The sequence below is a fragment of the Ornithorhynchus anatinus genome, chromosome 17 (genome assembly GCF_004115215.2).
Source record: "Ornithorhynchus anatinus isolate Pmale09 chromosome 17, mOrnAna1.pri.v4, whole genome shotgun sequence".
NCBI lineage: Eukaryota > Metazoa > Chordata > Mammalia > Monotremata > Ornithorhynchidae > Ornithorhynchus > Ornithorhynchus anatinus.
The window spans coordinates 7,277,234-7,304,175 of record NC_041744.1 but is presented as its reverse complement, the minus strand read 5'-3'; the positions used below and the strand labels follow the sequence as shown (position 1 = coordinate 7,304,175).

Sequence of the window (26,942 nt, the reverse complement as noted above, 5' to 3'; positions counted from 1 at the left end):
GACCAGGGGTTACTGTAGAGCACTTGGGCTGTTGCTATAGCAAATCTTTTGCATAATGTTCATGTTCCGTTGGATCGAGGAAGGCAACTCAAATCGGAAAGGTCATTTCATCTTCAGGTTTTGTTTAATGGAGTTTGGATCTCTCTTTCCTGTTAGTGGGAAGTCACGTGGACAACTCAAGGAATCCATGTGGCATAGGTGTGGTATTTCTCCCAAGGGGGAGGGGCAGTGGAGCCAAATGCCTAGGAAATGGACTAGAACGGTCTCTCCCTGTGTCAATCAATCCATGCTATTTACTGAGCGCTTTCTCAGTGCAGGGCACTACACTGAGCCCTAAGCACCTGACTTGTTATTTGTTAAAGGCTCGCTACGTGCCAGGGGTAAATACAAGCAAATCAGATTGGACACAGTCCCTGTCCCACGTGAGGCTCACGGTCTTAATCCCATTGTGCAGATGAGGTAACTGAGGCTCAGAGAAGTGAAGTGACTTATCCAGTCACACAGCAGACCAAGACTGTAAGATCCTCCTTAGGCTGTAAGATCCTTGAGAGCAGGAATCATGTCTACCAACTCTATGACAGTGTCTACACACAGTAAGGGCTTAATGTATCCTATTGATTGATTTGTGGGCAGGGACTGTGTCTACCAGCTCTGTTATACTGTACTGTCCCATGGGCTTAGTATAGTGATCTGTACACAATAGCACTCCGTAAATAAGATCTCTTGAGTGATTGATCACCCACCCAGCTGGGCTCATTCCCTCATCTCCCTCTGTGCTCCTGACAGATACAGGTGCTTCAGGCAGACAGAAGGACAGAGCGAGAATATAGCCTTTGCATGGTGGAGGAGGAGGTAGGTACAATTCATTAGCCCATTATCAATCAGTAGTGTTTATTGAGCACCTATGTTGTGCAGAGCATCAGTACTGCATACGTGGAAGAGGACAATGGAATTTAAACATGTGGTCCCTGCCCTAAAGAAGCTTACAATCCAACAGGCTAGACAGGCAGACGTAAATTATTTATAGTAAGGGGGAGGAGGAAAAATACCAAAAATTAATGGTACATATTAAGCCCCTACACAGTGCAGAGCACTGTAGTAAATCCTTGAAAGTGAACCCTAGAAGCAAAACACGCATTCTCTGCCTTCGAGGGACTTACAATCTAATGGAGGAAATAGGTAGACATACATTATTTACAGATAGTGTGGGCAGGAGGAAGAACAAGGTTATAACAGGTAGGACAAGAATATAACAGTAGCATGAGTAGGCCAGTTCCAAGTAGCCGAATCAATATTGACTATAAAGTTGAACGTATTTATACAGTTAGTGGGAAAAGGAAAAGAAAATCAACAGTATTTATTATCGGCAGTATGCAATGAACTCTTCTAGATACTGCAGAGAGCACAATAAAGGTGAAAGACTTGATTTCTGCCCTCATGATCTTATAATCTAACCAGAGACTGCGAAGGGTAGACATACAGTGGGAGTAGGGGGAAACAGCTAGGAGAGGGAAATGTAAATCGACAAATGGAGAGTAGGTCTTGGCATCATCTCCCTGAGGTTTCACAACCCCGTGTGTGGGCACGCCCATACGTGTATGTGCGTGTGCGAGCACACACACACACACACACACAACCCGCTTTCCCCTTCATGATCCTCTGACCAGGTCCGATCCCAGGTACAAGTGTTCACTCAGGGTAGAAGGTGGCAGGATTAGATTCCAGGTTCTCTATGTCACCCTACCTCCCCTTCCCCCCTCCCACCCTTCCTACCTCTCTGCTCCCTCCCTGTGATCAGAGGAGTGTAATTCCTGTCTGACAGGCCAGGGTTCAGGAACTTGGGGTTTCCATAAGCAGCTGGTGCCAGGAATCCCAACAACTGTCTGTCTGCAGCCACGGAGATCAAGTTTCCACCATGGGCTAAGCCCCCTGTCCAGCGCCAAAGGCATTTTGTTTTGGTTCTTAATTCCTTAGCTGTTCAAAAACATTGAGGATGGCCTGGTTTCCAACCACTCCTTTCCCATAGATGAAAGGGTCCCCCACAGCCATTTAGGTACTCCGCTTAAAGATCAGCTTCGCAAATGATTCCAAAACGCTTTACAGCTATAACTACGAATATTCATCCTAAATTTGGGGGAGCAGAATAAACTCCCCTTCCCACCACCTGCCAGGGAATGGCCTGGAATGGAGAGTGAGCCTCAGTTTTTCTGGTCACTCTTTATTGAGGGAAGCATCTGTGTAAATATTGAGTTTTTTAAAAAAGTTCTTATGATTGTTACTGGTTAAAGTGCTTGTTTAGATAGTGCATTTTTCAGCTATAAACAAGGAAACCAGCTTTTCAAAATTGCACTGAGAGCACAGGCAAGGGAGTTACATAAAAGTTCTAAGTATACTATAATAGGGTTTTTATTTATAATATCTCCCTCCCCCGTGGTTCCAAACTACAGGGTATCCTATAAACAAAAACAACCAAAACCAAATAGATACTTAGGGAACGTCTGACCAATAGATCCAGATACTACCTTCACAGCAGGTGGAGAATGTAGGCAACTCCTAGAGGTTACAGTCAGTATCATTTTTTGAGCACCCACTGACTGTATGCACAGCACTGTGCTGTAATTCTTGGAGGAGTTACGAGGAAGGGGATGCCACGATCCTGCCTTCAAGAAACACACAGGATAAACAACATGTGAAACCAAGGGATAAAAATATACAGATACATTCCATAACAGCAGTACAGAGTTAGACATCCAAGTGCTAAATAATCAGGAAGGAGTTGGAGGAAGGCCTAGGGAGGGAGGGAGTTTACTGGTGGGTTTGAAATGATCAGAGCTGGGCAGGATTCAACCTTGGTGGGTAAGTTGAATTTTCAACATCTGATGCCTTTCTAAACCAAAATGCAGTTTTTTGATGGTATCTGTTAAGTGCTTACTATGAGCCAGGCACTGGGTAGCCACAAGCAAATCAGGGTGGACACAGTCCATGTCTCACATGGGATTCCCACTCTTACAATTGCACAGTCACCTGTGCATCTGACCCTATCCTTTCATACCTTATCAAACCACTTACCCCCATTCTTCTTCCCTCCCTGACCACCATCTTCAACTGTTTGCTGTCCAGTGGCTTCTTCCCGACTACTTTCAAGCATGCCCATGTCTCCCCTATCCTAAAAATCCCTTGACTCCAGTTATCGCCCCATCTCCCTCCTATCATTCTTCTCCAAACCCCTTGAGTGAGTTGCCTACCCTCTCTGTGTTAAGTTCCTCTCCTCCAATTTTCTCCTTGACCCTCCTCCAACCTGGCTTCCGTTCCTTTCACTCCACAGAAACCTCCCTCTGAGAGGTCACACATGATCTCCTTGACAAATCCAAATCCTTCAAGGCCCCTTTCAGTTCTCTGAGTCTAAGAAATCCCAGAAAATCTTTGTGATATAAGGTGAAAGGACTGTGAGGCCCTCAGAGGAGTCTTTCAGCAAGCCCATTTAATTCTAACCAGGAGCGCTGAAGTATCTTGGGAGTTGAGCGTCGGTAAGCGAGTGATTACGCGGAAGCGAAAGGTGAAGACACATATGACTGAAATCCCTGTGGGTGCAGCAGGTTAATGGAAATGCTGTTTGGTTGCCAGCAGGCACCCCACCTCCTCACTGCTCCATGTCCCCGTGCCCACAGATGCTGCCACCAGGAGCCAGAAGTTGTGCATATTAAATGTCATTTCTCTTATTAGTGATAACCACTCCTAATCCTGCCTGACTCTGATCCCTCTTGCCACCCCAGGTTTCTCTCTAGCTCTTATGCTCATCTATACATTTTGGGTGTAGGTTCCTTTTGCGGTTCTCTTTTGGATTCTTTGGTATCCTAAGCCTCCACCATTCACAGTTTGTAAGCATTCATCTCTACACTAAACTCACTGTGGGCAGGGAACACATCTACCGACTCTGTTGTATTGTACTCTCCCAAGTGCTTAATGCGGTGCTCTGCACACAGAAAGTGCTTAATAAATACCACTGATAAACTCTCACCTTATTATCTACCTTCTTCTCCCCCATTCCCCAGCTCTCACTCTAGGTATTTCCAACCAGACTTTCTCACTGTCCCTTACTTGTATCTCTCTTGCCTCCAGCCTCTTACTCATACCCTTCCCCATACCTGGGGTTCCCTTCCCCTTTAAGTCCAAAGGTCCACAGATCTACCCATTTTCAGAGACCATCTGAAATCCCACCTCCTCCTGGAGGTGTTCCCCAATGAACTGCCCTCTCTCCGGTCAGCTACCATCTCAGCACTCAACAGCAATCAGGGGAATTTATGTTCCTATTGATTTACAGCTCTACTATTTAAGCAGATTTGAGGGGGGCTAAAAGTAAATCCGCTACTGGTAGGAGGAGAAAAAGGTGAGGAACAAAAGGAAGAGAGGGAGGGTTAGGACCTTTGGTAGAGGTGTGATGAAACCGGAGATTGGGGGAAAGTTTTAACAAATATGAGGTGTTAGAGATTCATCTGGCTTCAAGACTACATAACTGGCAGCCAGAGCAGCTGCCCCAGGGCCTGCGGCCTCTAGGAGTCTATCAGAAGGGGAGGGAGGGAGCAGGCTTGTCCCACCACTGCTCAGACCTCCTGTTCGGTCCTGTTTCTTCCTTCTGTTCTGCCTGTCCTTCTGTCTGTCTCCCCCATTAGTTCATGAGCTCCCTGAGGGCAGGAGATGTGTATCTGGCTTCTGTTGCCCTTTCATAAGCACTTAGTGCAGGACTTGGCACTCGAAAGACTCTCAGTAAATATCACTAATTGTTTTAGCCTTGCTTGGGCGGCAGTGAAGTGGCTGGTGGTGGCAGGAACAGGGAAAGAGAGCCACTCTCCACTTCTCCTCCCCCCGGCCCCCCAACAGTGCCAGAGACTCCACCGGGAGGGAAACGGGGAAGGAATGAACCCACAGCTGCCACTGCTTCCATTCCTTATCCCTCTTAGGTCAGATTCGGGCAAAGCAGGCATTAGGACAGTGGTAAGAAGGAAAGAAGAGAACGTTTGAAACGATTAAGATCGTCTCATCTTTGGACATTGTAAAATGAGCAGAACGGACTAAGTAGCCATAAAAGAGCTTTTACTTTGGCTCGATGGCAAATTCCTCCGTTCATTGTTGATTCATTCTCCATTACATGCAGGAACAACAAAAGACATCCTCTTGATGTGGGAACGTGGATTAGCTCTTAATTAGTAACAACTGCTCTATCCAGAACATCAGGATGTCTATTCTTTGCTAAATTTATATTAGTCATTCAATTGCTTATTTCATCTCTTTTTTTTCTCTCCCAATTTACAAAAAATTATTTAAAGATGGAAAGGATTGTGAGCCCGTCCATTCGCATTGGCCCTCCAGGACCCATCTCTCCGCATTTCCATGCACCTAAGTAACATGTTTATGATTTCAAGCCCCCCTCCACCCCGCCCAAAAAGCACAAGCTAGGGAATTGATGCTGGTACTCCAGCCTTACCTAGATTTCTATAACCTTGAGAGTTGCCCAGACGTTAGTATGTGAACTGTGTTTAATCAAGGTTGCCCCTGGGAAGCTCCCAAGGAGCACATCTGCCTCTTGCCTCATCATGGAAAACTCCACATGCCCTATAGGGATTAGCTGCATAGTTGGGGGCTCCTGCATGATGGGAAAATTTTCCAGTGTAGTTTTAGCCTGGGCCCATATGGCTGACAACAACTTACTTAATGTAGAATCCATCTTTGAAAGTTCCCCTCAGGCCATTTGCAAAAGAGGAGGCTAGGGTAATCAACCAATCAACCAGTGGTACTTACTGAGCACTTACTGTGTGCAGAGCACTGTACTAAGTACCTGAGAGTGTACAGTGCAACAGAGTTGGGAGACGTGTTCCCTGCCCACAAGGAGCTTACAGTCTAGGGTATGTAGAGACGCCTCCTCTGATGCTCCTGTTATAGCTTATTGCTTATCCTGAGTTGGGGGTGTTTGTATTCTGACACTCCAGTTCAGAGACTTTGGCTGTGTCTTTTGGGCTCCAGTTGTCAAGAAAGGAGCTGAGATGTTAGTCAAGGTCCGATTTTCCCAACATCTAAAGGCCTTTGAGTTTAAATTCCATAAGAATCAAAGCAACAGTTAACTAGTCTTTCTCGGCTTACTGGGAAGGCATCCCTGTTCCTGTCAGCTCAATTCTAGGGGAACCTCAAACACCAAACAACCAGTAAACGTAGCCATGATAAAACCATTCCATAAACTCCAAGCAGCTATTTGTTTTTTCTGCCTAGTCACTGTTCTTTGGTTATGGATTATTGTTCCAAATGAAAGAGAAGAACCCCAATTCCTCCCTCTGGAAAGTTCAATTCCCCTCCATTAAGCAACCATAAATTGCTTTAATTTGAAAGCATTGAATATGAATTTGTTCCTAAAAATCCTGATTCAATCGTATTGACGCGACTCTGAAACACAGACGTCAGAACCTACCAGATATTAAATGCTGATAAGACTTTTTTATGATCTCTATGAATAGACAGTACACTGTGCTGAGAATTGGGCAATAACGCATTAGGAGAAATTAGACTAATATTAATGATATTCCAGCATCAGCTGGCAGAAAACTTCCTTCCAGAATATCAGATGATCCCAATTACCCTTATCACCTCTTTCTGAACTCAGAAGTTTAGTCCTCACCCATTTCTCAAAGCTGAATATGTGTGTGTGTGAGAGAGCGAGAGAGATCATCTCCCAACCTTCCCTACAAAAGAGGCCAACATATTAGACCTCAAAGTTCCCAAAACTGACTCAACTGTACTCATATTTGGGCTTGTGTCTATAGAATTTACAGTGGGGCTTTAAGACACTCCATCAGCTCTCTCCCTCCTACTTACCTCACTGATCTACTACAACCCAACCCAAACACTCCACACCCCTAACCCCACCCGACTCTCTACACCGCGATCTTATCTATCCCCTGGCTCGTACCAGGATGATTCCTCTGAGTACAGCCCAGTCGGAACAGGAGGACTCAGCCATTTGAACGAAGAGTAAGAAGCAGAACTCCTTGCTTAGTCAGTAGATCCAGGGAACATGTCACCACAAAAGCCACTGGTGGCCTTAAGTTGGGAGGCAGCTTTCTCACATTAGGATGGTAAAGATACTCTGTTAGCTCCTTCACCTTTTGATCTGGTTTCAGTTGCCGCAAAGTTCAGCCAGGCCCTCGTGTTGACTCTGCACAAAGAACACCCTTTGTTCAAACCACCATACTGTAGCCATTGTTTCCCCACTCGCCTAACCTGCAGCAATTTTACCTCTTCCCCTCTGCACCTTGCCAGTGAACTAATGCCGATCTAATGCAAAATCGTTCATCACTCCAGGAAGAAAAGGCCCACGCATAGGTTGTTTCCTGGTCACTAGTCTTGGATTGATTAGGGTTGTGCTTCCAGACAAAGAAAGGGTAAGGAAGTCAGTCTGAATAGGGCCATTCTCTGCCCTGTTTCCCTTTTTGAGGTTAGTGACATAGAAGATCAGGGTTCATTTCCTAATAGTTTGGCTTTGTGACTAGATATATTTTTCTTCCTTTGCAAGAAGTGGCCCTCTGAAACCTTCCCATCCTTCCCCCAACTCTTTCATTCCCCATCTCCTGCACCTTCAGTGGTGCCATGCCTCAGTGCCCATTCCCCTGGGAGACCTAGGCCAAGAGTGGCTCTTTACAAAGCTCACTGACCATAGCGGCACTCTGGCAGCTTGACCAGCTATTTCAGGCTCCACCAATACAAAGCCCTAGATAGGGGGTTTCTGCCACATGGGCACAGAGAGCCTAGCCTCCCCAAGATGCTAGCAGTCCTTAAAAGCACTGTAAGTCCTAAGCACTTACTACCTAAGCACTGTACTGAGCATTGGGGCCGGGGGGAATATAAGCTAATCAGGGTGGACTCAGTGTCCATCACACACAGAGATATCCCATAACTGTGGGCTGCTCCCTACGTTTGCATTCTCCACAGTTTTGCCCTGCCTGCTGGGCATCAGGTGGCACTCCACATAAGCCCTTATAATTGTCCAAGTTAGTCTTGGAAACGATGCTAAATGTCTGAGACGGGACGAGGGCACTGACCGCCTCCAAGCACTCTGTTCAGGGGGCATGTGGCTTTTTTAGTGGCTCTCGGGAAAACCACAGAGGAACAATAACCATCCAAGGACATGTACTTTTTTGCCTCAAATGCCTAACTGCCCCCCTGATTCAGCTACATTGAACATTCCTGTGTTGGGTTCTTGGTATCAAGAATAAGAACAATTCCCTGGCAGGGAGGACCAAAATACAGCTTGGGCCAGAGCCAGAGAGTGGGTGAAGATTTGTGGACAGAGGCAAGTGGTTATCCTACTTGAAATGATATTCTTAACCTCTGGCATCTCCCCTGCCCATCATCATTACCCCAAGCATTTACAGAACATTAACTCCTGTGAAGCTCTGAAAGTCACAAAGCAAGCAGGAGCCCATCTTCCAAGAACTCACAATCTCTGAGGGGGAAAAACAAATACACAGAGAGATTCAACCCTTCAGAGATTTCAGACAGCTCTCAGAACTAGGAAAACAAAAGCGAAGAAACTTAGGCACTGAGAAACTCCCTGCAGCTTAGGGGCCCCTGGAAGATTGGGAAATTTGGAAGATTTTTCACAGCTTTCAAATCCAACCTCATGCCCATCTAGCTGTTTGTCTCCCCTCAAGGCTCTGTGCCCCTTGTGAACAACGGATTCTAGTGCAGCCAGAAGTAGAAGTGGTTGGTCAGGAGGAAGAGAGCTCAGAGGGAAACATAAAACGAGACCAAAGGAATTCTCCAAACCTCACTTGCAAATGATCTGGATAACTGGGTGCACAAAATTACCCTCTTGAGCCTCAATTATTTGCATGTTTCCATCTTAGAAAATAAGGACTTCTGCCTGAAAAAAATACAAACAATTTAACCCTGAGGTCAGAATTATTTGGACAGCTTGCAAGTGTAGGTTCAGCCTGGGAGTCAAGAAACACTAGCAGGCCAGATAAGAGGGGAAAAAAAATAAAGCAAGATAAATACCTGGCAGATAATCACTGGTTGGGGTTTAGTTGGAGGAGCGAATCAACTGAAGACCCACTCTTTTAAATCCGGTTACTCAGTTGCTGATGGGGGGGTGGGAGGAGGGAGATGGGGCTCTGTGTGTTATCACAGCCTTGAGGAGATTGCGCTTGATGTCCTGAGAGATGCAGTAATTTCCTGGAAACTCTGGTAGTTGGTGTTTTAAATTACTCAAGCCAATGAGGTAAAAGAAACGATGCCATAGACAGAGGCCAGAGCCCTGTGCTGCCGTGATCCTCTGGGGTTTGCCTTCCTTTGTCTTCAGTGCCCAGCCTCTTTGCTATGACCTCTCCTTCCAACGGACACTACCTCTGTCGGTAAATCCAGTCATGCAGAAGGGCAACACACGCCAAGCATTGCCCGGCCCTCTGCTGACCTCCCCGTGGATGTGACCTCCTTGCCCTCCTGACATTCATTCCTGCTCCTCTGCCTCCCACCGCCCTCTCCTCACTTTCACCCACCTCCAGGATTTTCAGTCTGCATACAGAAAGGTGGGCAGTTAAAGAATGGCTGACAATTCAGAAAAAATCACCCCTCACGGGGCCCTGAAGTAGGACTGGGAGGACCACCCAATCCCAGATAATCTCCTAACCTCCTTTCCTCATTAGTTCTCGACTTGCTAAGCACCCCACCCTCCCACCCTCCACCAGAGAATCACTTTACCTCCCTTATAGTCTTTTTCCCTGAGGGCAGCCTGGGAACAGTGGCAAGGATGCTGAAGGGATTCAAAGCTGGAAAAACCCAGGGAGCTCCTTAGCAAAACGTTCAGCATAAATGCAGACTTGGGCAAACTGGCTACCCTCTAAAGAAAAAAAATCCACTGTGGGAAGGAGGCAGGAGAGGCTGTGGTGCATGTGTAGGCTGACTGGTGGTGTGTGGAGAGGAATTTTCTGCAAGAGGAAAGGCTTAGGGTGAGCTCGATTGTAAACTCCTACTAGACTGTAATCTCTGTGAGGCTGGGATTGCATCTGCCAACTCTGTTTTATTGTAATAATAATAATAATTCAAAGCCTTATTAAAGACACATCTCCTCCAAGAGGTCTTCCCAGATTAAGCTTCACTTTTCCTCATCTCTCACTCTCTTTTGTGTCGCCCTGAATTGCTCCCTTTGCTCTTTCCCTCCCAACCAGCCTCACAGCACTTATGTATATAACTAATTTTATTCATCTGTATCGATGTCTGTCTCCCCACCTCTAGATTGTGAGCTCCTTGTGGGCAGGGAATGTCACTGTTTATTGTTTATTATAGTTCCCAAGCGCTTAGTACAGTGCTCTGCACACTGTAAGTGCTTAATAAATACGATTGAATGAATGAATAATGATGTATCTGTTAAGCCCTTATTATGTGCGAGGCACAGTACTAAGTGTTGGGTGGGTAATTAGGTAATTAGTCCCTGTCCCACATGAGGCTCACAGTCTCAATCCCCATTTGCAGATGAGGGAACTGAGACCCAGAGAAGTGAAATGTGCCCAAGGTCACACAGCAGGCAAGTGGCGGAGCCAGGATTATAACCCATGACCTTCTGACGCCCAGGCCCGTGCTCTATCCATTATCCCATGCTGCTTGTCAAGAACTCTCCCAAGAACTTAGTTCAGTACTCTGCACCCAGTAAGCGCTCAATAAATATCATCGATAGATTGAACCCTTCGAAAGCATTCATTCATTCAGTTGTATTTATTGTGCACTTATTGGGTGCAGAGCACTGTACTAAGCGCTTGGAAAGTGCAATTTGGCAACAAATAGAGACAATCCCTAGCCAACAACGGGCTCACGGTCTAGAAGCAGTGGTACAGGGGCTAGCCAGCATCTAATTGTGCTTGTCCATTGGAGTCTCACGCTTCCAAGTGGCAGTGCTGAGCCAGGCTAGATCAGCAGCAACAAAAGGCATTTCTACCTGACAGGCCTGTGATTGAACTGCGCTGCTGCTCCCAGTCATGCCCTCATTGCTGGAAACAGTCCCCACTGTTGACTCTCTTGTGGGCAGCCAACAGAGAGAGGCCGAGGACAGAAAGCCCAAGAGCTTTAACTTTCCTTTCCCGGCCCAAGGTGAATTGTCCACATCAGGAAGGAGGCAGTGAGAGGAACGGAAAGGAGAAGGGCTCAGGAAAGAGAGAACTTCAGCCCCCTGAGAAATTCAGGGAAAAATTATTTTCCTGAAAATAAAAGAAGATGGAAGAGACCTCTAAGTGTTCTGGGGTTAATCCTTCAACCCTCCAGGAAAGTGTTAATAGGGGAAAGCTTAAAGCAAGGTCTCATCTTGCTCCCCCCTCTGCCCATGATTGATTCTCTATTTTGTTTTGCAAAGTTCCATGGGAAGGCCAGTGCCCCCAACTAAACCATTATTTTCATATATGCCATTTCCAAGATGAAGCCCGACACCTTTATGCTCCTCTTTTCAGCTGGAAGGATTTGGCCGTGATCGGCCTAGGCCCGTCGTCCCATTCTGCCCCTTCTTCCCGCCCCTCCCCCCCGCCTCTGCAGATTTCAGCAGTGTGACCCCCACAGTCTTTGCAGCCTGTGATTTATTTCCCGATTCATCATGGTGATTGACAGCTCCAACAATGAGTCTCCAGCAAAGGAGGGAGGCTGGTGAGGGAGTGGGGGGTGTCTCCAGGGCAGGCTCCAGTCCTCTCAGGAGAATGTGCTTATTTTCAGCCCTTTATCTCAGCCTTATGACCTTGAGATCAGCAGCATTATCCAAGGGGCTCTGAGAGCTGGGCCATCAATTTAACCTTTTAAATTCTGAATTCCTCCATTCATTTATATCATCTGGGCCGACGTGCAACCATATTCTGGGTGCGAGAGATTTTCTTGCTGATTTTTTTTTAAACTCGAACAGAAGTGTTCTGTAAACTTAGCGTTTGACGTTGTTATTATCGATGGAGGGCAAGCAGAGCCTTCCCGGAGTGCAGTTTGGCCACTTGCCGTTCCAAATTCTGCTCATGCTCAGTGGTGTGGAATTTACCGAAGGACGGTAGACCTACTACAACTTTGCCCACGCACTTTGCTCCTCTAATGCTAAGCTTCTCACTCTACCTCAGTCTCATCTATCTCACCGCAGATCTCTCACCCACACCCCTGCTTTTGGCCTGGAACGCCCTCTCTCCTCATATCCGACAGGCAATTGCTATCCCCTCCTTCAAAGTCGTATTGAAGGCACATCTCCTCCAAGAGGCCTTCCCTGACTAAGCCCTCCTTTCCTCTTCTCCCACTTCCTTCCGTATCGCCCTGACTTGCTCCCTTTATTTACCGCCCCCCTTCCAGCCCCACAGCACTTATGTACATTTCTATAATTCATTTATTTATATTAATGTCTGTCTCCCCCTCTAGACTCTAAGCTCGTCGTGGGCAGGGAATGTGTCTGTTTATTGTTATATTGTACTCTCCCACACTCTTAGTAGAGGGCTCTGCACACAGTCGGCACTCAATAAATATGATTGAATGGATGAATGAGTGAAGCCTCTAACAGCAAGAACAAAGTCCAGGATCTTGCAGTGCTTACTGTCCTCTGGCTCCTGACGCTATCCCCAGCCATGAGATCCATGCCACTCCACCCATATTACCCACCCACTTTCCCTCAGGACTGCTGTTGGTTCCGCCGACAGCCTTCTGGCTTGGCTTTCGGCCCCAATGCTTGTCTCATTGCTGGCTCTTGCCCCACCGTGCTGAAGACGCTTTCCATCTGGCACTATCTCTGTGCAGAGCACTGTACTGAGAGCTTGGGTGAGTGCAATAAAGTGACTAGACCCGCTTCCTGCCCTCAGGGAGCTTAAATCTAGTCAGGGAGATAAACATTAAAATAGATTACAGTTAGGGGAGGCAACTGAGGCAACCTGAGTGCTGAGATCTGGGAAAGGAGAGTGAGTTCTTAAGTGCTGAGGGAGTACAAACTCAATGCATAAGTGATGCCATAGGGAGAGAAATGGGGTAGGGAGATGAGAGGTAAGTCAGGGAAGGCTTCCTGGAGAGATGGCTTTTAGTAGGAACTTTTAAAATGGGGACAGTGTGGTCTGATGGATGGGAAAGGGGAGAGTTTCAGGCAGGAAGGAGGGCATGAACAAGGGATCGACAGCTAGAGAGATGAGAGTGAGACTTAGTGCGTAAGAGCAAGGCACAAAAAAAGTCCTGTGAACACCTGGGAACCCAGCCCAGAGTCCCGGGAGGAGTCCAGAAAGGCATAAGAACCAGGATCCAGGAAGAGCTCAGAGTCATTGGGAAGACGGTGACTCAATTATCTCTGGGAGATGCTCCAAGAAGGCTGAGTTCCTCCCCTCAGGTCCCAGACCCTTGGAGAAAGGCCCAGGACTTTCTGCCCTGAATAGAGATATAGGGTGTGTGTGGCAGGGTGCTTGCATTCATCAGGACCCAACCCCAGGAGAGAGACCCAGGACCATCTGGAATGAATAAGAGAAGAGGCATGAATGTCCAGTTTGTTCTCCTCAGGATATTGAGTGTGGTAAAGGGCAGACTGGGTGTGAATGCTGAAGTGTGTGTGAGAGAGATTGAGATTGCTGCCTGTGAGGCCAAAAATTCCCTGAACCATGGGTGTCAAATAAACCATGCTGAACCTCATCTAAGACAATTCATATGATAAATTTGAGAATTGGGGATCGCCTGCCGGGGAGCCCTTCGCTGTCCTGGTAACGCTTGTTGTAGAGACCGAGGACTTGTACACCTAATTATTAGTAGCCTGATTATCTCATCTCTCTCAAGAGTCTCACCTGTTCTCCCTCCTACATAGATTGTGAGCCCTGTCTGGGAAAGGGATTGGGTCCAACTTAATTAACTTGTATCTACCTTAGAGCTTACAAACTGCTTGACACATAGTAAGCTCTTAACAAATACCGTAATTATTATTATTACGTGGTCTGGCCTAAAATGGGTAGGTGGGCTTTTGTGAATATTTCCATCCCAACTCTGGCATTGCTAGGTCCTCGAGGCAGGAAATACAGTACCCCAGGAAAAATAAATCAACGCCACGTTTAGCCTATCACCATGAGGTTACCTTCAAAACAGCACAACGGTTGAATAAACCACACACTCCAGTGGGACAATTTGAGCATGTTCCATACCTGCTAATAAAAACTTCTTTTTGCCTGGGTAGTGAACGAGAGGTTTCCCAGGGTCGGGTAGTCCAGGCCCCACCGGGCAGGCTTGGAGATGTTGCAGAGCCAACTAGGGGACACTTGCTCCAGTGATCTCACCAACGAGCAGACTGTGGTGACCAGAGAGACAAGAGCCTGGTCTTTGCCCTTTCCCTCCCCCATGCCTACCAACTCTGTTATATTGTCCTCTCCTAAGCACTTAGCCCAGTGCTCCGCACGCAGCACTCAATTAATATGATCTATTGATTGATTAGGTTGGAGAGTGACTGGGATCGCCAGGACTAGGCATTTCCAAACATTCCCAGTTCAGTTCACCCAGCAAGTGGGTGCTCAATAAATGCTACTATTGATCTCATTACAAGAGGTTCTTTCGGGAACTAGTGCCCCCAAGCCCAGCACCTTGATTCAACAGGTGCCTTGGCAGAACCCAGGAATTCCTGGCTGCAGAGAGCCTGCCCGGGCGCCATAACAATTGCCAGGCAGAGCTGCCTGGCCCTTGAGTCAACTTCTTAACCTTTCAGATTCAAATTGTGAGTTAGGTAAAATGGGTTTGATAATGACAGCCTTCCAGGAATGGTTAGGAGGAGGGATGGATTAATGCTTGGAAGGCATTTTGAGAGCGAAAAATACCTTGTCAGTGTTTCGGTGTTGTGGTTATCATTTTCCCTGTGTTCCAGGAACTAATGACCTGTTCTGATGCTCTCAGCTTATGCAAGGAACCAGAAAGAGTGTCAACAGTGCTTTGCTTACAGAGACATGGTGCCTTGTTTCACTGCGTCACCTTCTTACCCTTCCAGGCTTAGGCCTCTAGAAAACAGTCCTGCTCTCTGCCTCAACGGGAAACTGTCCATTTGGATCATTCTGGGCTTAGGCTAGCTTGGGTTCAGTCCGCACAGAGTTAACTTGCACTCGTCACTACCAGATTGTCTGGTTCGCAGGGTTTCTGAACTGCTGCCTGCAGCTGTCGGTTTCCATTGAACCAAAGTGACCTTTATATGTCCAAACTAGTTAGAACCTGCTCCACTGCCCCCAGCGTGGCCACTGGAATGTTCCCTTAAACTGGGAACTCCATTTTTTTTTTCAAAAAATGGTATTTAATAAGCACTTATTATGTGCCAGGCACTTTTTACTAAGTGTTGGAGTAGTTATAAGATCATCAGATTGGACACAGTCCATGTCCCACATGGGGCTCTCAGTCTTAATCCCCATTTTACAGATGAGGTAACCGTGGCTCAGAGAAGTTAAGTGACTTGCTCAAGGTCAAACAGCAGACAAGTGGCAGAAATGGGACTCGAACACAGTTCCTCTGGCTCCCAGGGCCTGTGCTCTTTCCACTAAGCCACACTGCTTCTCTATTTGAGATGGGAGCCGTGTCCTCTTCCCCAATGCTTAGTACAGTCCTTGGCAAATAGTAAGAACTTAACAAATACCACTACCATGAGAAGCCATGTGGGAGCACAGGCCTGGGAGTCAGAAGGACCTGGGTTCTAATCCCAGCTCTGCCACTTTTCTGCTGTGTGACCTTGGGTAAGTCACTTTACTTCTTTGGGCCTCAGTTCCTTCATCTATAAAATAGGGATTGAATGAGCCCCATGTGGGACACGGACTGTGTCCAACCTGATTAATTTGTATCCAGCTCAGTGCTTAGAACAGCACTTGGTACCTAGTAAGCCCTTAACAAGTACTATTATTATTACCATTATGATTGTTATTATTATTATCATCATTATTATTGAGTTTTGACCAGTCTCGTTGCCGAGATGCTGCCGAATTGGGCAGGTCCATTCCTCACTTCTCCCCTTTGGGGCAGGCCTCAGGGTTTGCAAGGAAAGAAAGGGCTTTATATGTTTGAAAATGGCAAACCGAGTCAAGGATCAGCACAGGGAATAGAACACAAGTGCATGCCTTAAATAGGAGTAGATTGTAAGCTTCCCGAAGGCAGGAGCTCTGTCTTCTATGGGTTAGCTCCTCCCACTCCCAAGCAGCGAGTACAGTGTCAAGCAGTCCGTGGCTACTAAGGAACATGAATCCGACTGGATTTCACACCTCATACGTTCCCTTTTTCTTCTGGAGGTGCCGTTTTCTCACGGAAGTGCTTGTGCTCAGGATTGTGGCAGTGAAGAGAAGGGTGTTTAATAAAAACTAAGGAACTCTGCTACGGCGTAGGGTTCCGTAGGGAAAAAATATCCCAGGAGGCTCATCCCACTGTGCCAGCCATGGACAGCCCAGCCTATGGTCTGGTTGTTGTCTAGAAGTAGAGCAGCAGGCATATGGATGCACAGCCTCTTCCCAAAATGTGGCGTCCAGGATGGTAGCTGGTCCAGCTGTTCACTGGAGCCCACAAAATCTCAGTTCTGTCTGGCAATTGTCTGGGACCCACTCCCAATTCCTCCCATCTCCTGCAGTCCCCTTTCTTACTGCCAGCCGTGTGACTAGGAGGGGAGAGAGCCAGAATATAAAATAGACAAAGATCGCTGTGTCCAGCCCTGCCCTCCTCTGCCCGCAAATAGGAAAAGAATATGAAAATGACGAAGCAAAGCTATCTGACTGTTTCCTGCCATGGGGTGTGTATATGGCAGGGAGGAGCCTTGGAGAGCGAGGCAGGGGAGGAGGACAACACCCTGAAGTCTTTTAGGGTCTTGGACTTTGGGACCACAATGATATTGATAATAATAATTATGGTATTTATTAAGCGCTTCTGTGCAAGGCACTGTAGCAGGCGCTGGGGTGAATACAGTTAAATCGGGTTGGACACAGTCCCTGACCCCCATGGAATTCACAGTCTTAATTCCCATTTTACAGTTGAAGTAACTGAGGTACAGAGAAGTCAAGTGACTTACCCCAGGTCACACACATAGCCAGATTAGAACCCAGGACCTTCTGATTCCCAGGCCTGTACTCTATCCACTGGGCCACACTGCTTCTCCAGTCATCTTTGATCATCTTTAATGGCCCAAGCTCCACCCCTACTCCTACTGAAACTTATTCTTTTCCCAAATTCTAAGCAGGCAGGGAAATTGGATTTGAGGATATAAATGAAATCCTCCCCTCCCTCTCCCCAGCCCCGCTTCCCACCCCCTCCGCACACCCCCAGTTCTAATCTAGAAGTGGAAGGGAAAAATCTTTCCAGTTGGAGAGTGGCTGTCTGTGTGTCAGTGACTGCTACACACCTCCCCCACACACACCCTCCCGCCCAGTCTGAGGCAGTTCATATGTGCACTTGACAGACCTTGAAGAACTTGCTGGAGGTTAGGTCGAGTGATTAACTGAAACTGATAAGGTTGTCACGTTCAGGTTTGGGAGAACAGGAGATGTGTCCTGGGGGAGGGGGCGGTTGGGTGTCGGAGGAGACTCACTCTGTCTGTCGCTTTGACTTCCAGGGATCTGCCCGACAACCCAGCCGTCCAGTGGGATATTCAGCTGGTGGCTTCCATCCTCCTCCAGCTCATTGAAGCCGACCGCATCGATCTGGTAATGTGAACCTGCACCGAGCAGAACGTGCAAACGTGATGCTTAAAGATTCCCATTGGCCTCCCTATCTTCTCCCCATATAAGGTTCATTCATTCATTCATTCAGTCGTATTTATTGAGCACTTTCTGTGTGCGGAGCACTGTACTAAGCGCTTCGATAGTCCACTTCAGCAGTAAAGAGAGACAATCCCTGCCCCTAATGGGCTTACAGTCTAGAAGTGGGGAGACAGACATCAAAACAAGTAAACAGGCATCCATAACATCAATATAAATAGAATCATAGATATATACACTGGCCCTGTGGGAACATTCAACCCAAGGGCTTGAAACAGGATGGACTAGTGGAAAGAGCCCGGGCCTGGGAGTCAGAGGACCTGGGTTCTAATCCTGGCTCCGCCACTTGTCTGCTGTGTGACCTTAGGCAAGTCACTTCTATATTTCTCAATTACCTCAACTGGAAGATGGAGATTAAGACTGTGAGCCCCAGTGAGGGACTGTGTACCACCTGATTAGCTTGTGTCTACCCCAGTACTTAGTACAGTGCCTGGCACAAAGTAAGTGCTTAACAAATACTATTAAAAAAAAAAAGGTGGAGGGCAGTTTAGGAGACCACTATCTCTCATGACTCCAGTGTTCAAAAGTTAGGGGACCCCTAAGCAATCTACTGGGTAGCTCGCAGACCTGGATTGGGTGATTTCTGACTGTTGACAATACAAGGGAAATGAATTTATTAGTGGGAGTTGGGCAGGGAAGGTCCCGGTTTACTCTGGTCTCAGAGAGTAAAGGCGTCTTCAGTGGGTTCCCTTTAGCAATCTTTGTCTTTGTTTGGACCAGCTGGGGTCAGGCCGGGGTCAGGAATTAGGAGCTTGGGGAGAGCTGGGGGAGATCTCAAGTCCCTAGTCTGGTTTCTTCATCACTCACCCACATTTCACAAAGCCCTGAAGAAATGATACAGAGAGATAGCAAGAGGAGAAGCTGTAGGGGAATGAGTCAGTGTAGCTTCAGTCTCTGAAACCACTGACACCCTTGAGAAGGCGCCAGGACTCCAACTCAGCGCTGATCCGGAAACTGATTTTCCATGAAGTTCGTGAAGGTCAGCTTTCCCAACTTCAGTCGACCTCTCCATAGGATCTCAAGGCCCTTTGGAATTTCGAATGCATACATTTCAAAATGGGGCGGGAAGCTCCCTGCCCAGGTTTAACATCTACCTCTTGCTAATCTGCCCCTCCCTGGTAGGCAGCTAGGCAACTTTGAAAGAATGTATTAGCTGCTAACTCTTTCCTGCAGCTAGGCAGGGTTCCATGTTTTACTCTGAAGGCTATAGACAAGTAAAAAAGGAACAGGGAAAAACAGGGAACAAAGGAGTATTGGGCCTAACAAACAGGAAGAGTGATTTATCAGATGCTAACTTTCCACTCTACAAGTGATTTTCTTGGGTTTTTCACACTCTGTCCTTATCTTCTCCAACTGTGATAAGAAACTTAGCTAGTGATAAGGGAGAAGCTGGCTGCCTGACCAGCCCATCAGGCCATCCTGAGAATCCAGTCATACTGGCAGCTCAACCACTGCCTTCCCCACAAGTGAGAGGAAACAGTGAGCAGAAAAGCCATAGAGCACGAGACTGGGAGTCAGAAGGACCTAGGTTCTAATCTTGACTCTGCCATATGTCTGCTGTGTGACCTTGGGGAAGTCACTTGACTTCCCCAGGCCTCAGTTACCTTATCTGGAAAATGGGGATTAAGACCGTGAGCCCTATGTAGGACAGGGACTGTGTCCAACCCAATTAATTACCTTGTACCTACCCCAGTGCTCTGTTCAGTGCTTAACACGTAGTAAGCTCTTGACAAATACCACAGTTATTATTAGTGTTATTGTTATTATTAATAATCATTAAAAGACTGATCTGCCCCCATCCTGACCAGAAAGTTTATGTTTTCTAAATAGAAATGCCCAGGGGTCAAGTCCCAATCCCCTCTGAACCAAAGTTCCTCTGGTCTTGCCAATCTCCTTGCCCCCCTCCTACCTTACTTCACTGCTCTCCTATTACAACCCAGCCCACGCACTTCACTCCTCTAATGCCAACCTACTTTCTGTACCTCCATCTTGTCTATCTCCCCAACACCCTCTCACCCACGTCCTGCCTCTGGCCTGAAACGCCTTCCCTCCTCATATCCAGCAGACAATTACTCTCCCCACCTTCAAATACCTATTGAAGGCAAAACTCCTCCAAGAAACTTTCCCTGTCTAAGCTCTCATTTCCTCTTCTCCCACTCCCTTCTGCGTTGGCTTTGTACTTGGTTTTGCTCCCTTAATTCATCCCTCCTTCAGCCCCACAGCACTTAGGTACATGTCTGTAATTTATTTATGTTGTCTTTCTCCCCCTCTATAAGACTGTAAGCTCACTATGAGCAGGAAATGTGCTTATCTACTCTGTTATATTGTTATATAGTACTCTCCCAAGCACTTAGTTCAGTGTTCTGCATACAGTGAGCTCTCAGTAAATATGATTGATTGATTGATTGATTGATTGGCCATTGCCCAGGGGCCCCGTGGCTCCTTCTCAATTACACCCACACAGAAATTATTTTAAAATCCAAAAGGCACCCACCCAGGACATTTGCTCCCACTCATCTCCTCTTGAAGAGGTAGCTAGAATTTACATGTTGGATGAGCCCCCTGACAGTAAGCCAAAGGCAACCGGCTTTCTCCTCACCCAGTGTGTTAGGTGAGAGAGTGGGTCCGGATCCCAGATTTAGGAAACTCCTGAGCATTATTTAGCACTGGAATGGGCCCCTCTGCTATATCTGGACAGGGCTGGAGAGTTAGACTGTAAGCCCGTCAAATGGCAGGGACTGTCTCTATCTGTTGCCGACTTGTTCATTCCAAGTGCTTAGTACAGTGCTCTGCACATAGTAAGCGCTCAATAAATACTATTGAATGAATGAATGAGAGTGCTTTTCTGGCCTCACTCTACTTCATGACTCAATCAATCAATTGTATTTATTGAGCACTTCCTTGGGAGAGTACAATACAACAGAACTAACAGACACGTTCCCTGCCCATAACAAACTTACGGTCTAGAGGACTCCTTCCGAATCATTGCAGAGGCAGCGGCGTGTCCCATTGACCGAATGCAGGGAACTCAGTGTGGATCACTTGGATCCCATAGGACCGCAGCAGGACTGTAAAGAATTCTAAAGGAGGAGCTCACCCCGGTTCCCCATGGCTTTAATTCTAATGGCACAGTCCCAGGGTTGGGGAGGAGGGGTTGTGTCCCAGAGGGCTACCCAATCTCTCTTTTAAAATCAAGAAGGCATATTTCATCCCACCTTCACAAGTAGTGTGAACCCTACAAGTGAGCTCCCAAAACTCAACAGCTGATGCTGGAAGCAGTGCCCCTCATTCAGGACTAATACCCTGAACAAGTCTTGCTGGGGGAGCCCTCCCAGACTGAGGGAGTTAGGATCCAGAGTAGAAAGTGCTGTACAGAGAAGGCCTGAATACTTGGAATAAGCACTTCATTCCAAGATACTTGGAATAATGATGCTCTCCCGGGGCACCAGCCCAGGGCCTTGCAGGCCAGCATCCTGCCAAGTTAGGGCCATTGGTGGAAACCAAGTTATTTTTCAGGGTGGTTGGAAAACCAGGAAAGGGTTTTACGATTCTTAGCTTTGAGCCTGTACTGCTGGGAGAGCTCCCTCCATTCATCCTAGCAGTTGGCTGCTTCTGCTCAGCATCCCAGAAGCCCCCTGGATTTTCCCAAAGCCCTGGTTTACTGCAGACATCTGCAGTTCCTATCTAGCCAGTGCCATGAGAGAGCCTGGAGCCTGATTCTGGCTCCAGAGCCCATTATTTTTAATTGCCGCTTAACTCCTGTTTAATGGGAGAAAAGGGGGCGGTCGGAGGTGGGCGGGCTTGAGGTGTTCAATTCCTAGCCAAATTCCATAGGAAGTCTTTCCAGAACCTGCCATGCTAAAGCCCAGACTGGACTTGGGGGCTGTCTCCACCTTCTTGAGTGCCCTGGAGGGTCCAAGCCTCCTTCTCCCAGACTAGAGTGAGTCTCTCCAATGGCTACTCCTTAGGAAGGAAGAAGGAGGAAGGAATCCAGTCCACAGGAAGGAAATTTTCTTTCTCTTTGGCCTTGTTGAAGAGGTGGGACGGGTACATAATAGTAGCGGTAATAATAATGGTATTTGTTAAGCACTTACTGTGTGTCAAGCATTGTACTAAATGCTGGGGTAGATACAAGATAATCAGAATCCACATGGGGCTGACAGTCTAAGCAGGAGGGACCACAGGTATTGAATTACTCATTTTGCAGGAACTGAGGCAACGAAAAGTGAAGTAACTTGCCCAAGATCACACAGCAGGTAAGTGGAGGAGCAGAGATTAGAACCCAGATCCTCTGACTCCCAGACCCATATTCTTTCCACTAGGCCAAGCCAGTACAAGCTTTAGCAGCAGTGGCATAATGTTTTTTGCTCCTTCTTGGGAAGACTGGGTGAGGGAGGGAGCACTGGGACTCCTGGCCTTGCAGAACTAGACCCTAATCCTGGTAATTCAGTTGATTTTTCTCTCCTGAAACTCTGGAAGGGATCTGGGGATCAGGTTCCTGCTTTTTCTTCCAGCCCGCCAGCTCTCTCACGTGATTCGGGGACCTCTGCTGGCAGTGAAAGCTTCCCTCCCCATTAATCCCAACACCAGCCAAACAATCCCCCCTGTCCATTTGTATCTTTGTGCTGCCCAGCAGTTAAAATTGAGATAAGAGGCTCCATGGATGGCCAACCAAGGGAGCCCGCATTTCAGAGCAGGTGCTCTTGGGGCCTTCAGCGGTGCAGGGAAACTCCCTAAGTGCTTCTGAGCAGATAATCACCTTTCAGCAGCATTTCCTCTCCCAGCCTCTTTGCTAGATGAACCAGTTCAGTTTGCTTGAACACACATGATAGACAGGGCAGGATCTTCTTGCCTGCCCTGACTTCACTTTCTTGGCTGCCTCACTAGAGCAATGAGCCAGAATAGGTTTCAAGGTGGCAACAGAATCAACTGCTTTTCTATAAATGACTCAAGGGAAAAGGAAGTGGAGCTTCACTTTTAAAATCAGCGAGTTTCACCTGAAGACTAGGGAAAAGACCCTGTCTGATGAAAAGGAAGAATTCAGTTCAGTCCATCAGTAGCATATGCTGAGCACTTACTCTCTGAGGACCCTGTACTAAGTGCTTGGGAGAGTGCAATCAAGTCAGTAGACATGCTCCCTGTCTTCATAGATTATACAGTCTAGCTGGAGACAGACCCTAAAATAATTTACAGATAGGGGAAAGCAATATAATTTAAAGCTATGAACTTGCGGGCTGGGGAGGGACAGGTTAGGTGAGTCCGTAGCGCCCAACTAAGGTGGGGAGGTGAGAGATTAATCAGGGAAGGAAATGTGATTTCAGAAAGGCCTTGGAGTTCAGTTGCGCTGGAGAGATAGGGAGGATCAGGAGTGCACCACCAATCATAGAACAAATGTCAGAAGTAGACACTCACCAAGAAGAATAGCTCGAGTTTAGAAGTTCAGAAATACTTGTATTCACTTTGAACTTGAGCCACAATCAAGTGAGAGGCAGGGGGTCACGAGATGGCTTCTTGGGAGCCCTTCTTGTTCCTAGTAGCATGCCTGGGCCTCCCCACTACCCTTATTTGGAGCCCTGCAGCAAAAGTACCCCCCCCCCCCCCGGGGGCCCAGGGGCTTCCTAGCCTCCTTTAGTTGTCCCTGGGAGAACGGAGAACGGACCCTGCCGAATTCAGTAAGGCTTTGAGCCGTGAGTCCTTCCTACTACTGTAGGCTCAGCTTGGTAGAGATGCTTTTGTGACTACCACAAAACACATCAATAATGATCCGACCCTAACCCTAACCTAACCTAAACCTGGAAGAGAATCAGACATGCTCCCAGAATGAATCTGGGGCTCCATCTTCAAAATGGGGAAATGAACTATTGTTAATCCAAGGGGCTTGAAAATGAGTTTGAACTCACCTTGGGGCCCAAATGGAAGTGCTGTATAGACAGGTATTGTCCTAACCCAGGCTGTTTAGATACAGCATGGGCCCCTCATGGGGAGATTTCCCCCCCACCCCAGCAGGTAAAAAGGAGTGGCAATTAGACATCCATTAACCTGGAATCCTGAAAGCTCGGCCACTCCCAAGACTCCCCATGTTGGTGAGTATAATTCCTAGCTGTTCTCCGCTCTCTTTCCGTCTTCCCTGAGAATTGCCCTGTTGGCACAGGATAAAGAGAATTATAGGAGTCACATCAAGTCAATAACAGGTAATTACAGGTATAGAGAAGAGAAGCACTAAGAAGAAAATCTGGAGGGAGGAGCATGGGGGAGAGACAGAGAAACGAAAGAAAGAGAGAATGTGAGACATGGATGAGAGAGATTTTTTTCAAAAAGAGAAACTAGGCAAACTAGACCAGATCTGCTATTTGCTGAGCTCGCATAGAATTGACTTGTATAAGTGTATCTAGAAGCCCAAGCTAAGTGGAACCTCCATTTGATCTGGCATCAAACAAAGCAATTGACTTGCTGTCACAAGCACATTTCACCTTCCAGTGTGTCAAAAACAGGGCAGAAAGTGGAGCTGGAAGAGGAATGGTTCTGACAGACATTGTTCCATTTTCCATGAGAAAGGTATATTGGGATAGCACCTCTCAGGCACTCTGGACCACACGACTCTGCCCAAACCAACTTAGATTCTCTTTAAAACAAATATGCACCAAGCCCAAAACCTGGCTTGGTTTACTTTCCACCCAAGATGCCTGAAGCTATCTAACCCAATACAGACTGCTGGGTAACGTCTGAATGGTTTCTGTTCCCTTTGCCTTTATGGAAACTGTTTATGGAGGTACACAGCCACCTGTGTCTTTCCCCCAGGCTTTCCCTATCAGCCACTGATTACAGCCAGATTAAAGCTTCACTTCCTGGCTCTGCCCAGATCTCTTAACTAGATTTCCTGTGGAGGGGGAGACCCAGAACGGGGAGCAGCAGGTTGCCGAGAGGGTGGTGAGGGTTCTTTGGAAGTTCCCTCCACCTTTGACCCAGTGCTGCAGGCCCTGCCTGGCAAACAGATGGGAAATATAAAGAGTGGAAGAAAGGAGATGGGGCCACCTGGGTGAGCAAGCAGGAGTGTTTTCTTCCAGAGTTCCAGGGAAGGAGGGGGCCTGACATGTTCCTGAGCTGGAGAAGGAGCTCATAATCGTGAAGAACAGGGCAGGGTTATCCTAGGGTGTGGGGAAAGATGCTGTAAAGAAGAAGGCATTCCTATCCCTTCCAGTGTACAGCAGTCTCTGGAGAGAACCCTTCCTTCCCCTGCCCCACCTCTCCGTACTGTAGGGTACCTCTTGGCTCTTCTGCAGAGATAGAACTTCAGACCAAGGGGGATGACTTCTCTTCCCCTCTCTGGCATCCTCTTTCCAACTGTGAGTCAGATACAACCGTTACTGACTATCCCCATTAGACCTATCCAATTGGCATGAGGGGTATGTAGCGGCTACCCACTGTGTGCGGAGCATGGTGCATGGTGCGTTTGGAAGAACATACAGCGGGAAAAGGTGATCCCTGTCCCTGAAGACATTACAGTCTAATGGGGAAGACAAGCAGGCATATGTAGTTGAAAATACAGTCTTTGAAGAGCATTGAAAAGCAATGTGCTTTAATGGAAAGAGCATGGGCCTGGGAATCAGAGGACTGAGTTCTAATTCCACCTCTGCTATTTGCCTACTGTGTGACCCTGGACAAGTTATTTAACTTTCCTGTACCTCAGTTTCCTCATCTGCTAAGTGGAGATTAAATATCTGTTCTCCCTCCTACTTAAACTGTGAGCTCTATGTGGAACAGAGACTGAGTCTGACTTGATTACCCCGTAACTACCCCAGTGTTTAGTCCAGTGTTTGACACATAGTAAGCCCTTAACAGATACCACTTCCTCCTCTTCATCATCCCAGTTACTGATGGTCTGACTTTCTCTACAGGTGGTGACCTTTGATGCCGGTGGAGTGAGTGGTCATGCCAACCACATTTCTCTTTATTCTGCTCTAAGGTAAGGTTCCCTGGGGCTGTCTGGCAGAGGAGATTGATTAAAGTATAATGCCAGCTTTGTTGAACATTGTTACTGTGTGTCCACCCAGAGGAAGTGGGTGGTTCGACTGACTCGGGTGGCATGCGGTTAAATTCTCACTGTCCTGTGAGGTGAAGTGTGAGGGTGCCCAAAGTTAAGCTCACCCACATCACCTTTTCACCCGGTAATAGCCCCGGCCGAGGTTTCAGGAACTAGGTGCCGAAAATATAGTCTTCCAAGAATGTGCACACAAGTTCGTGGACTCATAGAATCCTACAACTTGAAGGGATCTTGAGAGGACATTAGGTCCAACCCCCTGACTCCGGCAGTGAAGAGTTTTAGATTTATAGCTATCCATCCTAGTCTTAAATACCTCTAGGATGAGATTCAATTCCTTCCCTTGATTTCCCAATTACCCCAAAAATGTTTAATCACTTTGACATCAGGTAATTTCTCCTATATCTGTGGGATATAAGGAACACAGTTGTGCTATTTAGCATCAGCGAGCTAAATCCCATATAACTTGGGAAAGAGGGATCATAATTAGGGGAAGGTCCACTTCGAGGCCGTATTCCATCTACCCCAGAGTTTTGAGGGCACTGTGGATTACCCAAACAAGGACCATGTCAATTCTTAGAGTGTCTCCATACTCTGAGCCGAGTGCTGATTCACCAAAAGGGAGCCCTGTGATCTAACCCCCACCCCCAGTAGCTTTGAGGTAAGCGATGGGTTAAGTTTATTTTTAGTGGTTATGGGTTTCTGCAGTCTGTCTCCCAGAGGAAATAGAGCATAACCACATTGCTCATGCGCATCAGGACCCCAGTACAGCTCTCCCTAGTACAGCCATGTCATCTCCATGGCCACGGTTGCAGGGCCTGTCCTAACCCTCTTCCTCCCGAGCATTCTCACCCACCTAGGGCCGGCCAGGTTGGGGAGTCTAAAGCTAAGCTGGGATCCCAGCCTCTGTCACCTGGAGAGAGACAGGAGACTGGTATTGACCCATCCCTTTCTTCTCCACATCAAACAGAAACTCGTGACTGTTAGTTTTAAAGCTCTGGATCCACTATTTATCCTCTCTCTCCCTCCTGTGTATCCACTCTCTTTTCCCACCACAGCTCAGCTCACATTTTTCATTTCTGTCATCACCCTACTCACAGGGCCTCGTTCTTGCCTCTTTTGCCAGTGATCAC

At 47.3% G+C, this 26,942-nt stretch overlaps 1 protein-coding gene across 6 annotated transcripts in view; it reads left to right on the top strand.

The window, feature by feature from the left end:
• PIGL (phosphatidylinositol glycan anchor biosynthesis class L) overlaps positions 1-26,942 on the top strand; it is a 94,513-nt gene that overhangs the window by 47,935 nt on the left and 19,636 nt on the right. For 5 of the 6 annotated variants that reach the window (XR_003765630.1, XM_029081882.2, XM_029081881.2 and 2 more), the window contains exons 3-5: positions 787-852; positions 17,567-17,657; positions 25,667-25,734. Coding sequence is in view for 5 of the 6 variants with exons in the window: in XM_029081882.2 (XP_028937715.1) it covers positions 787-852; positions 17,567-17,657; positions 25,667-25,734 (225 nt within the window). In the remaining variant the exon portion in view is untranslated. The remainder of the gene's footprint in view (positions 1-786; positions 853-17,566; positions 17,658-25,666; positions 25,735-26,942) is intronic. The other variant, XM_029081884.2, reaches the window with a different exon arrangement.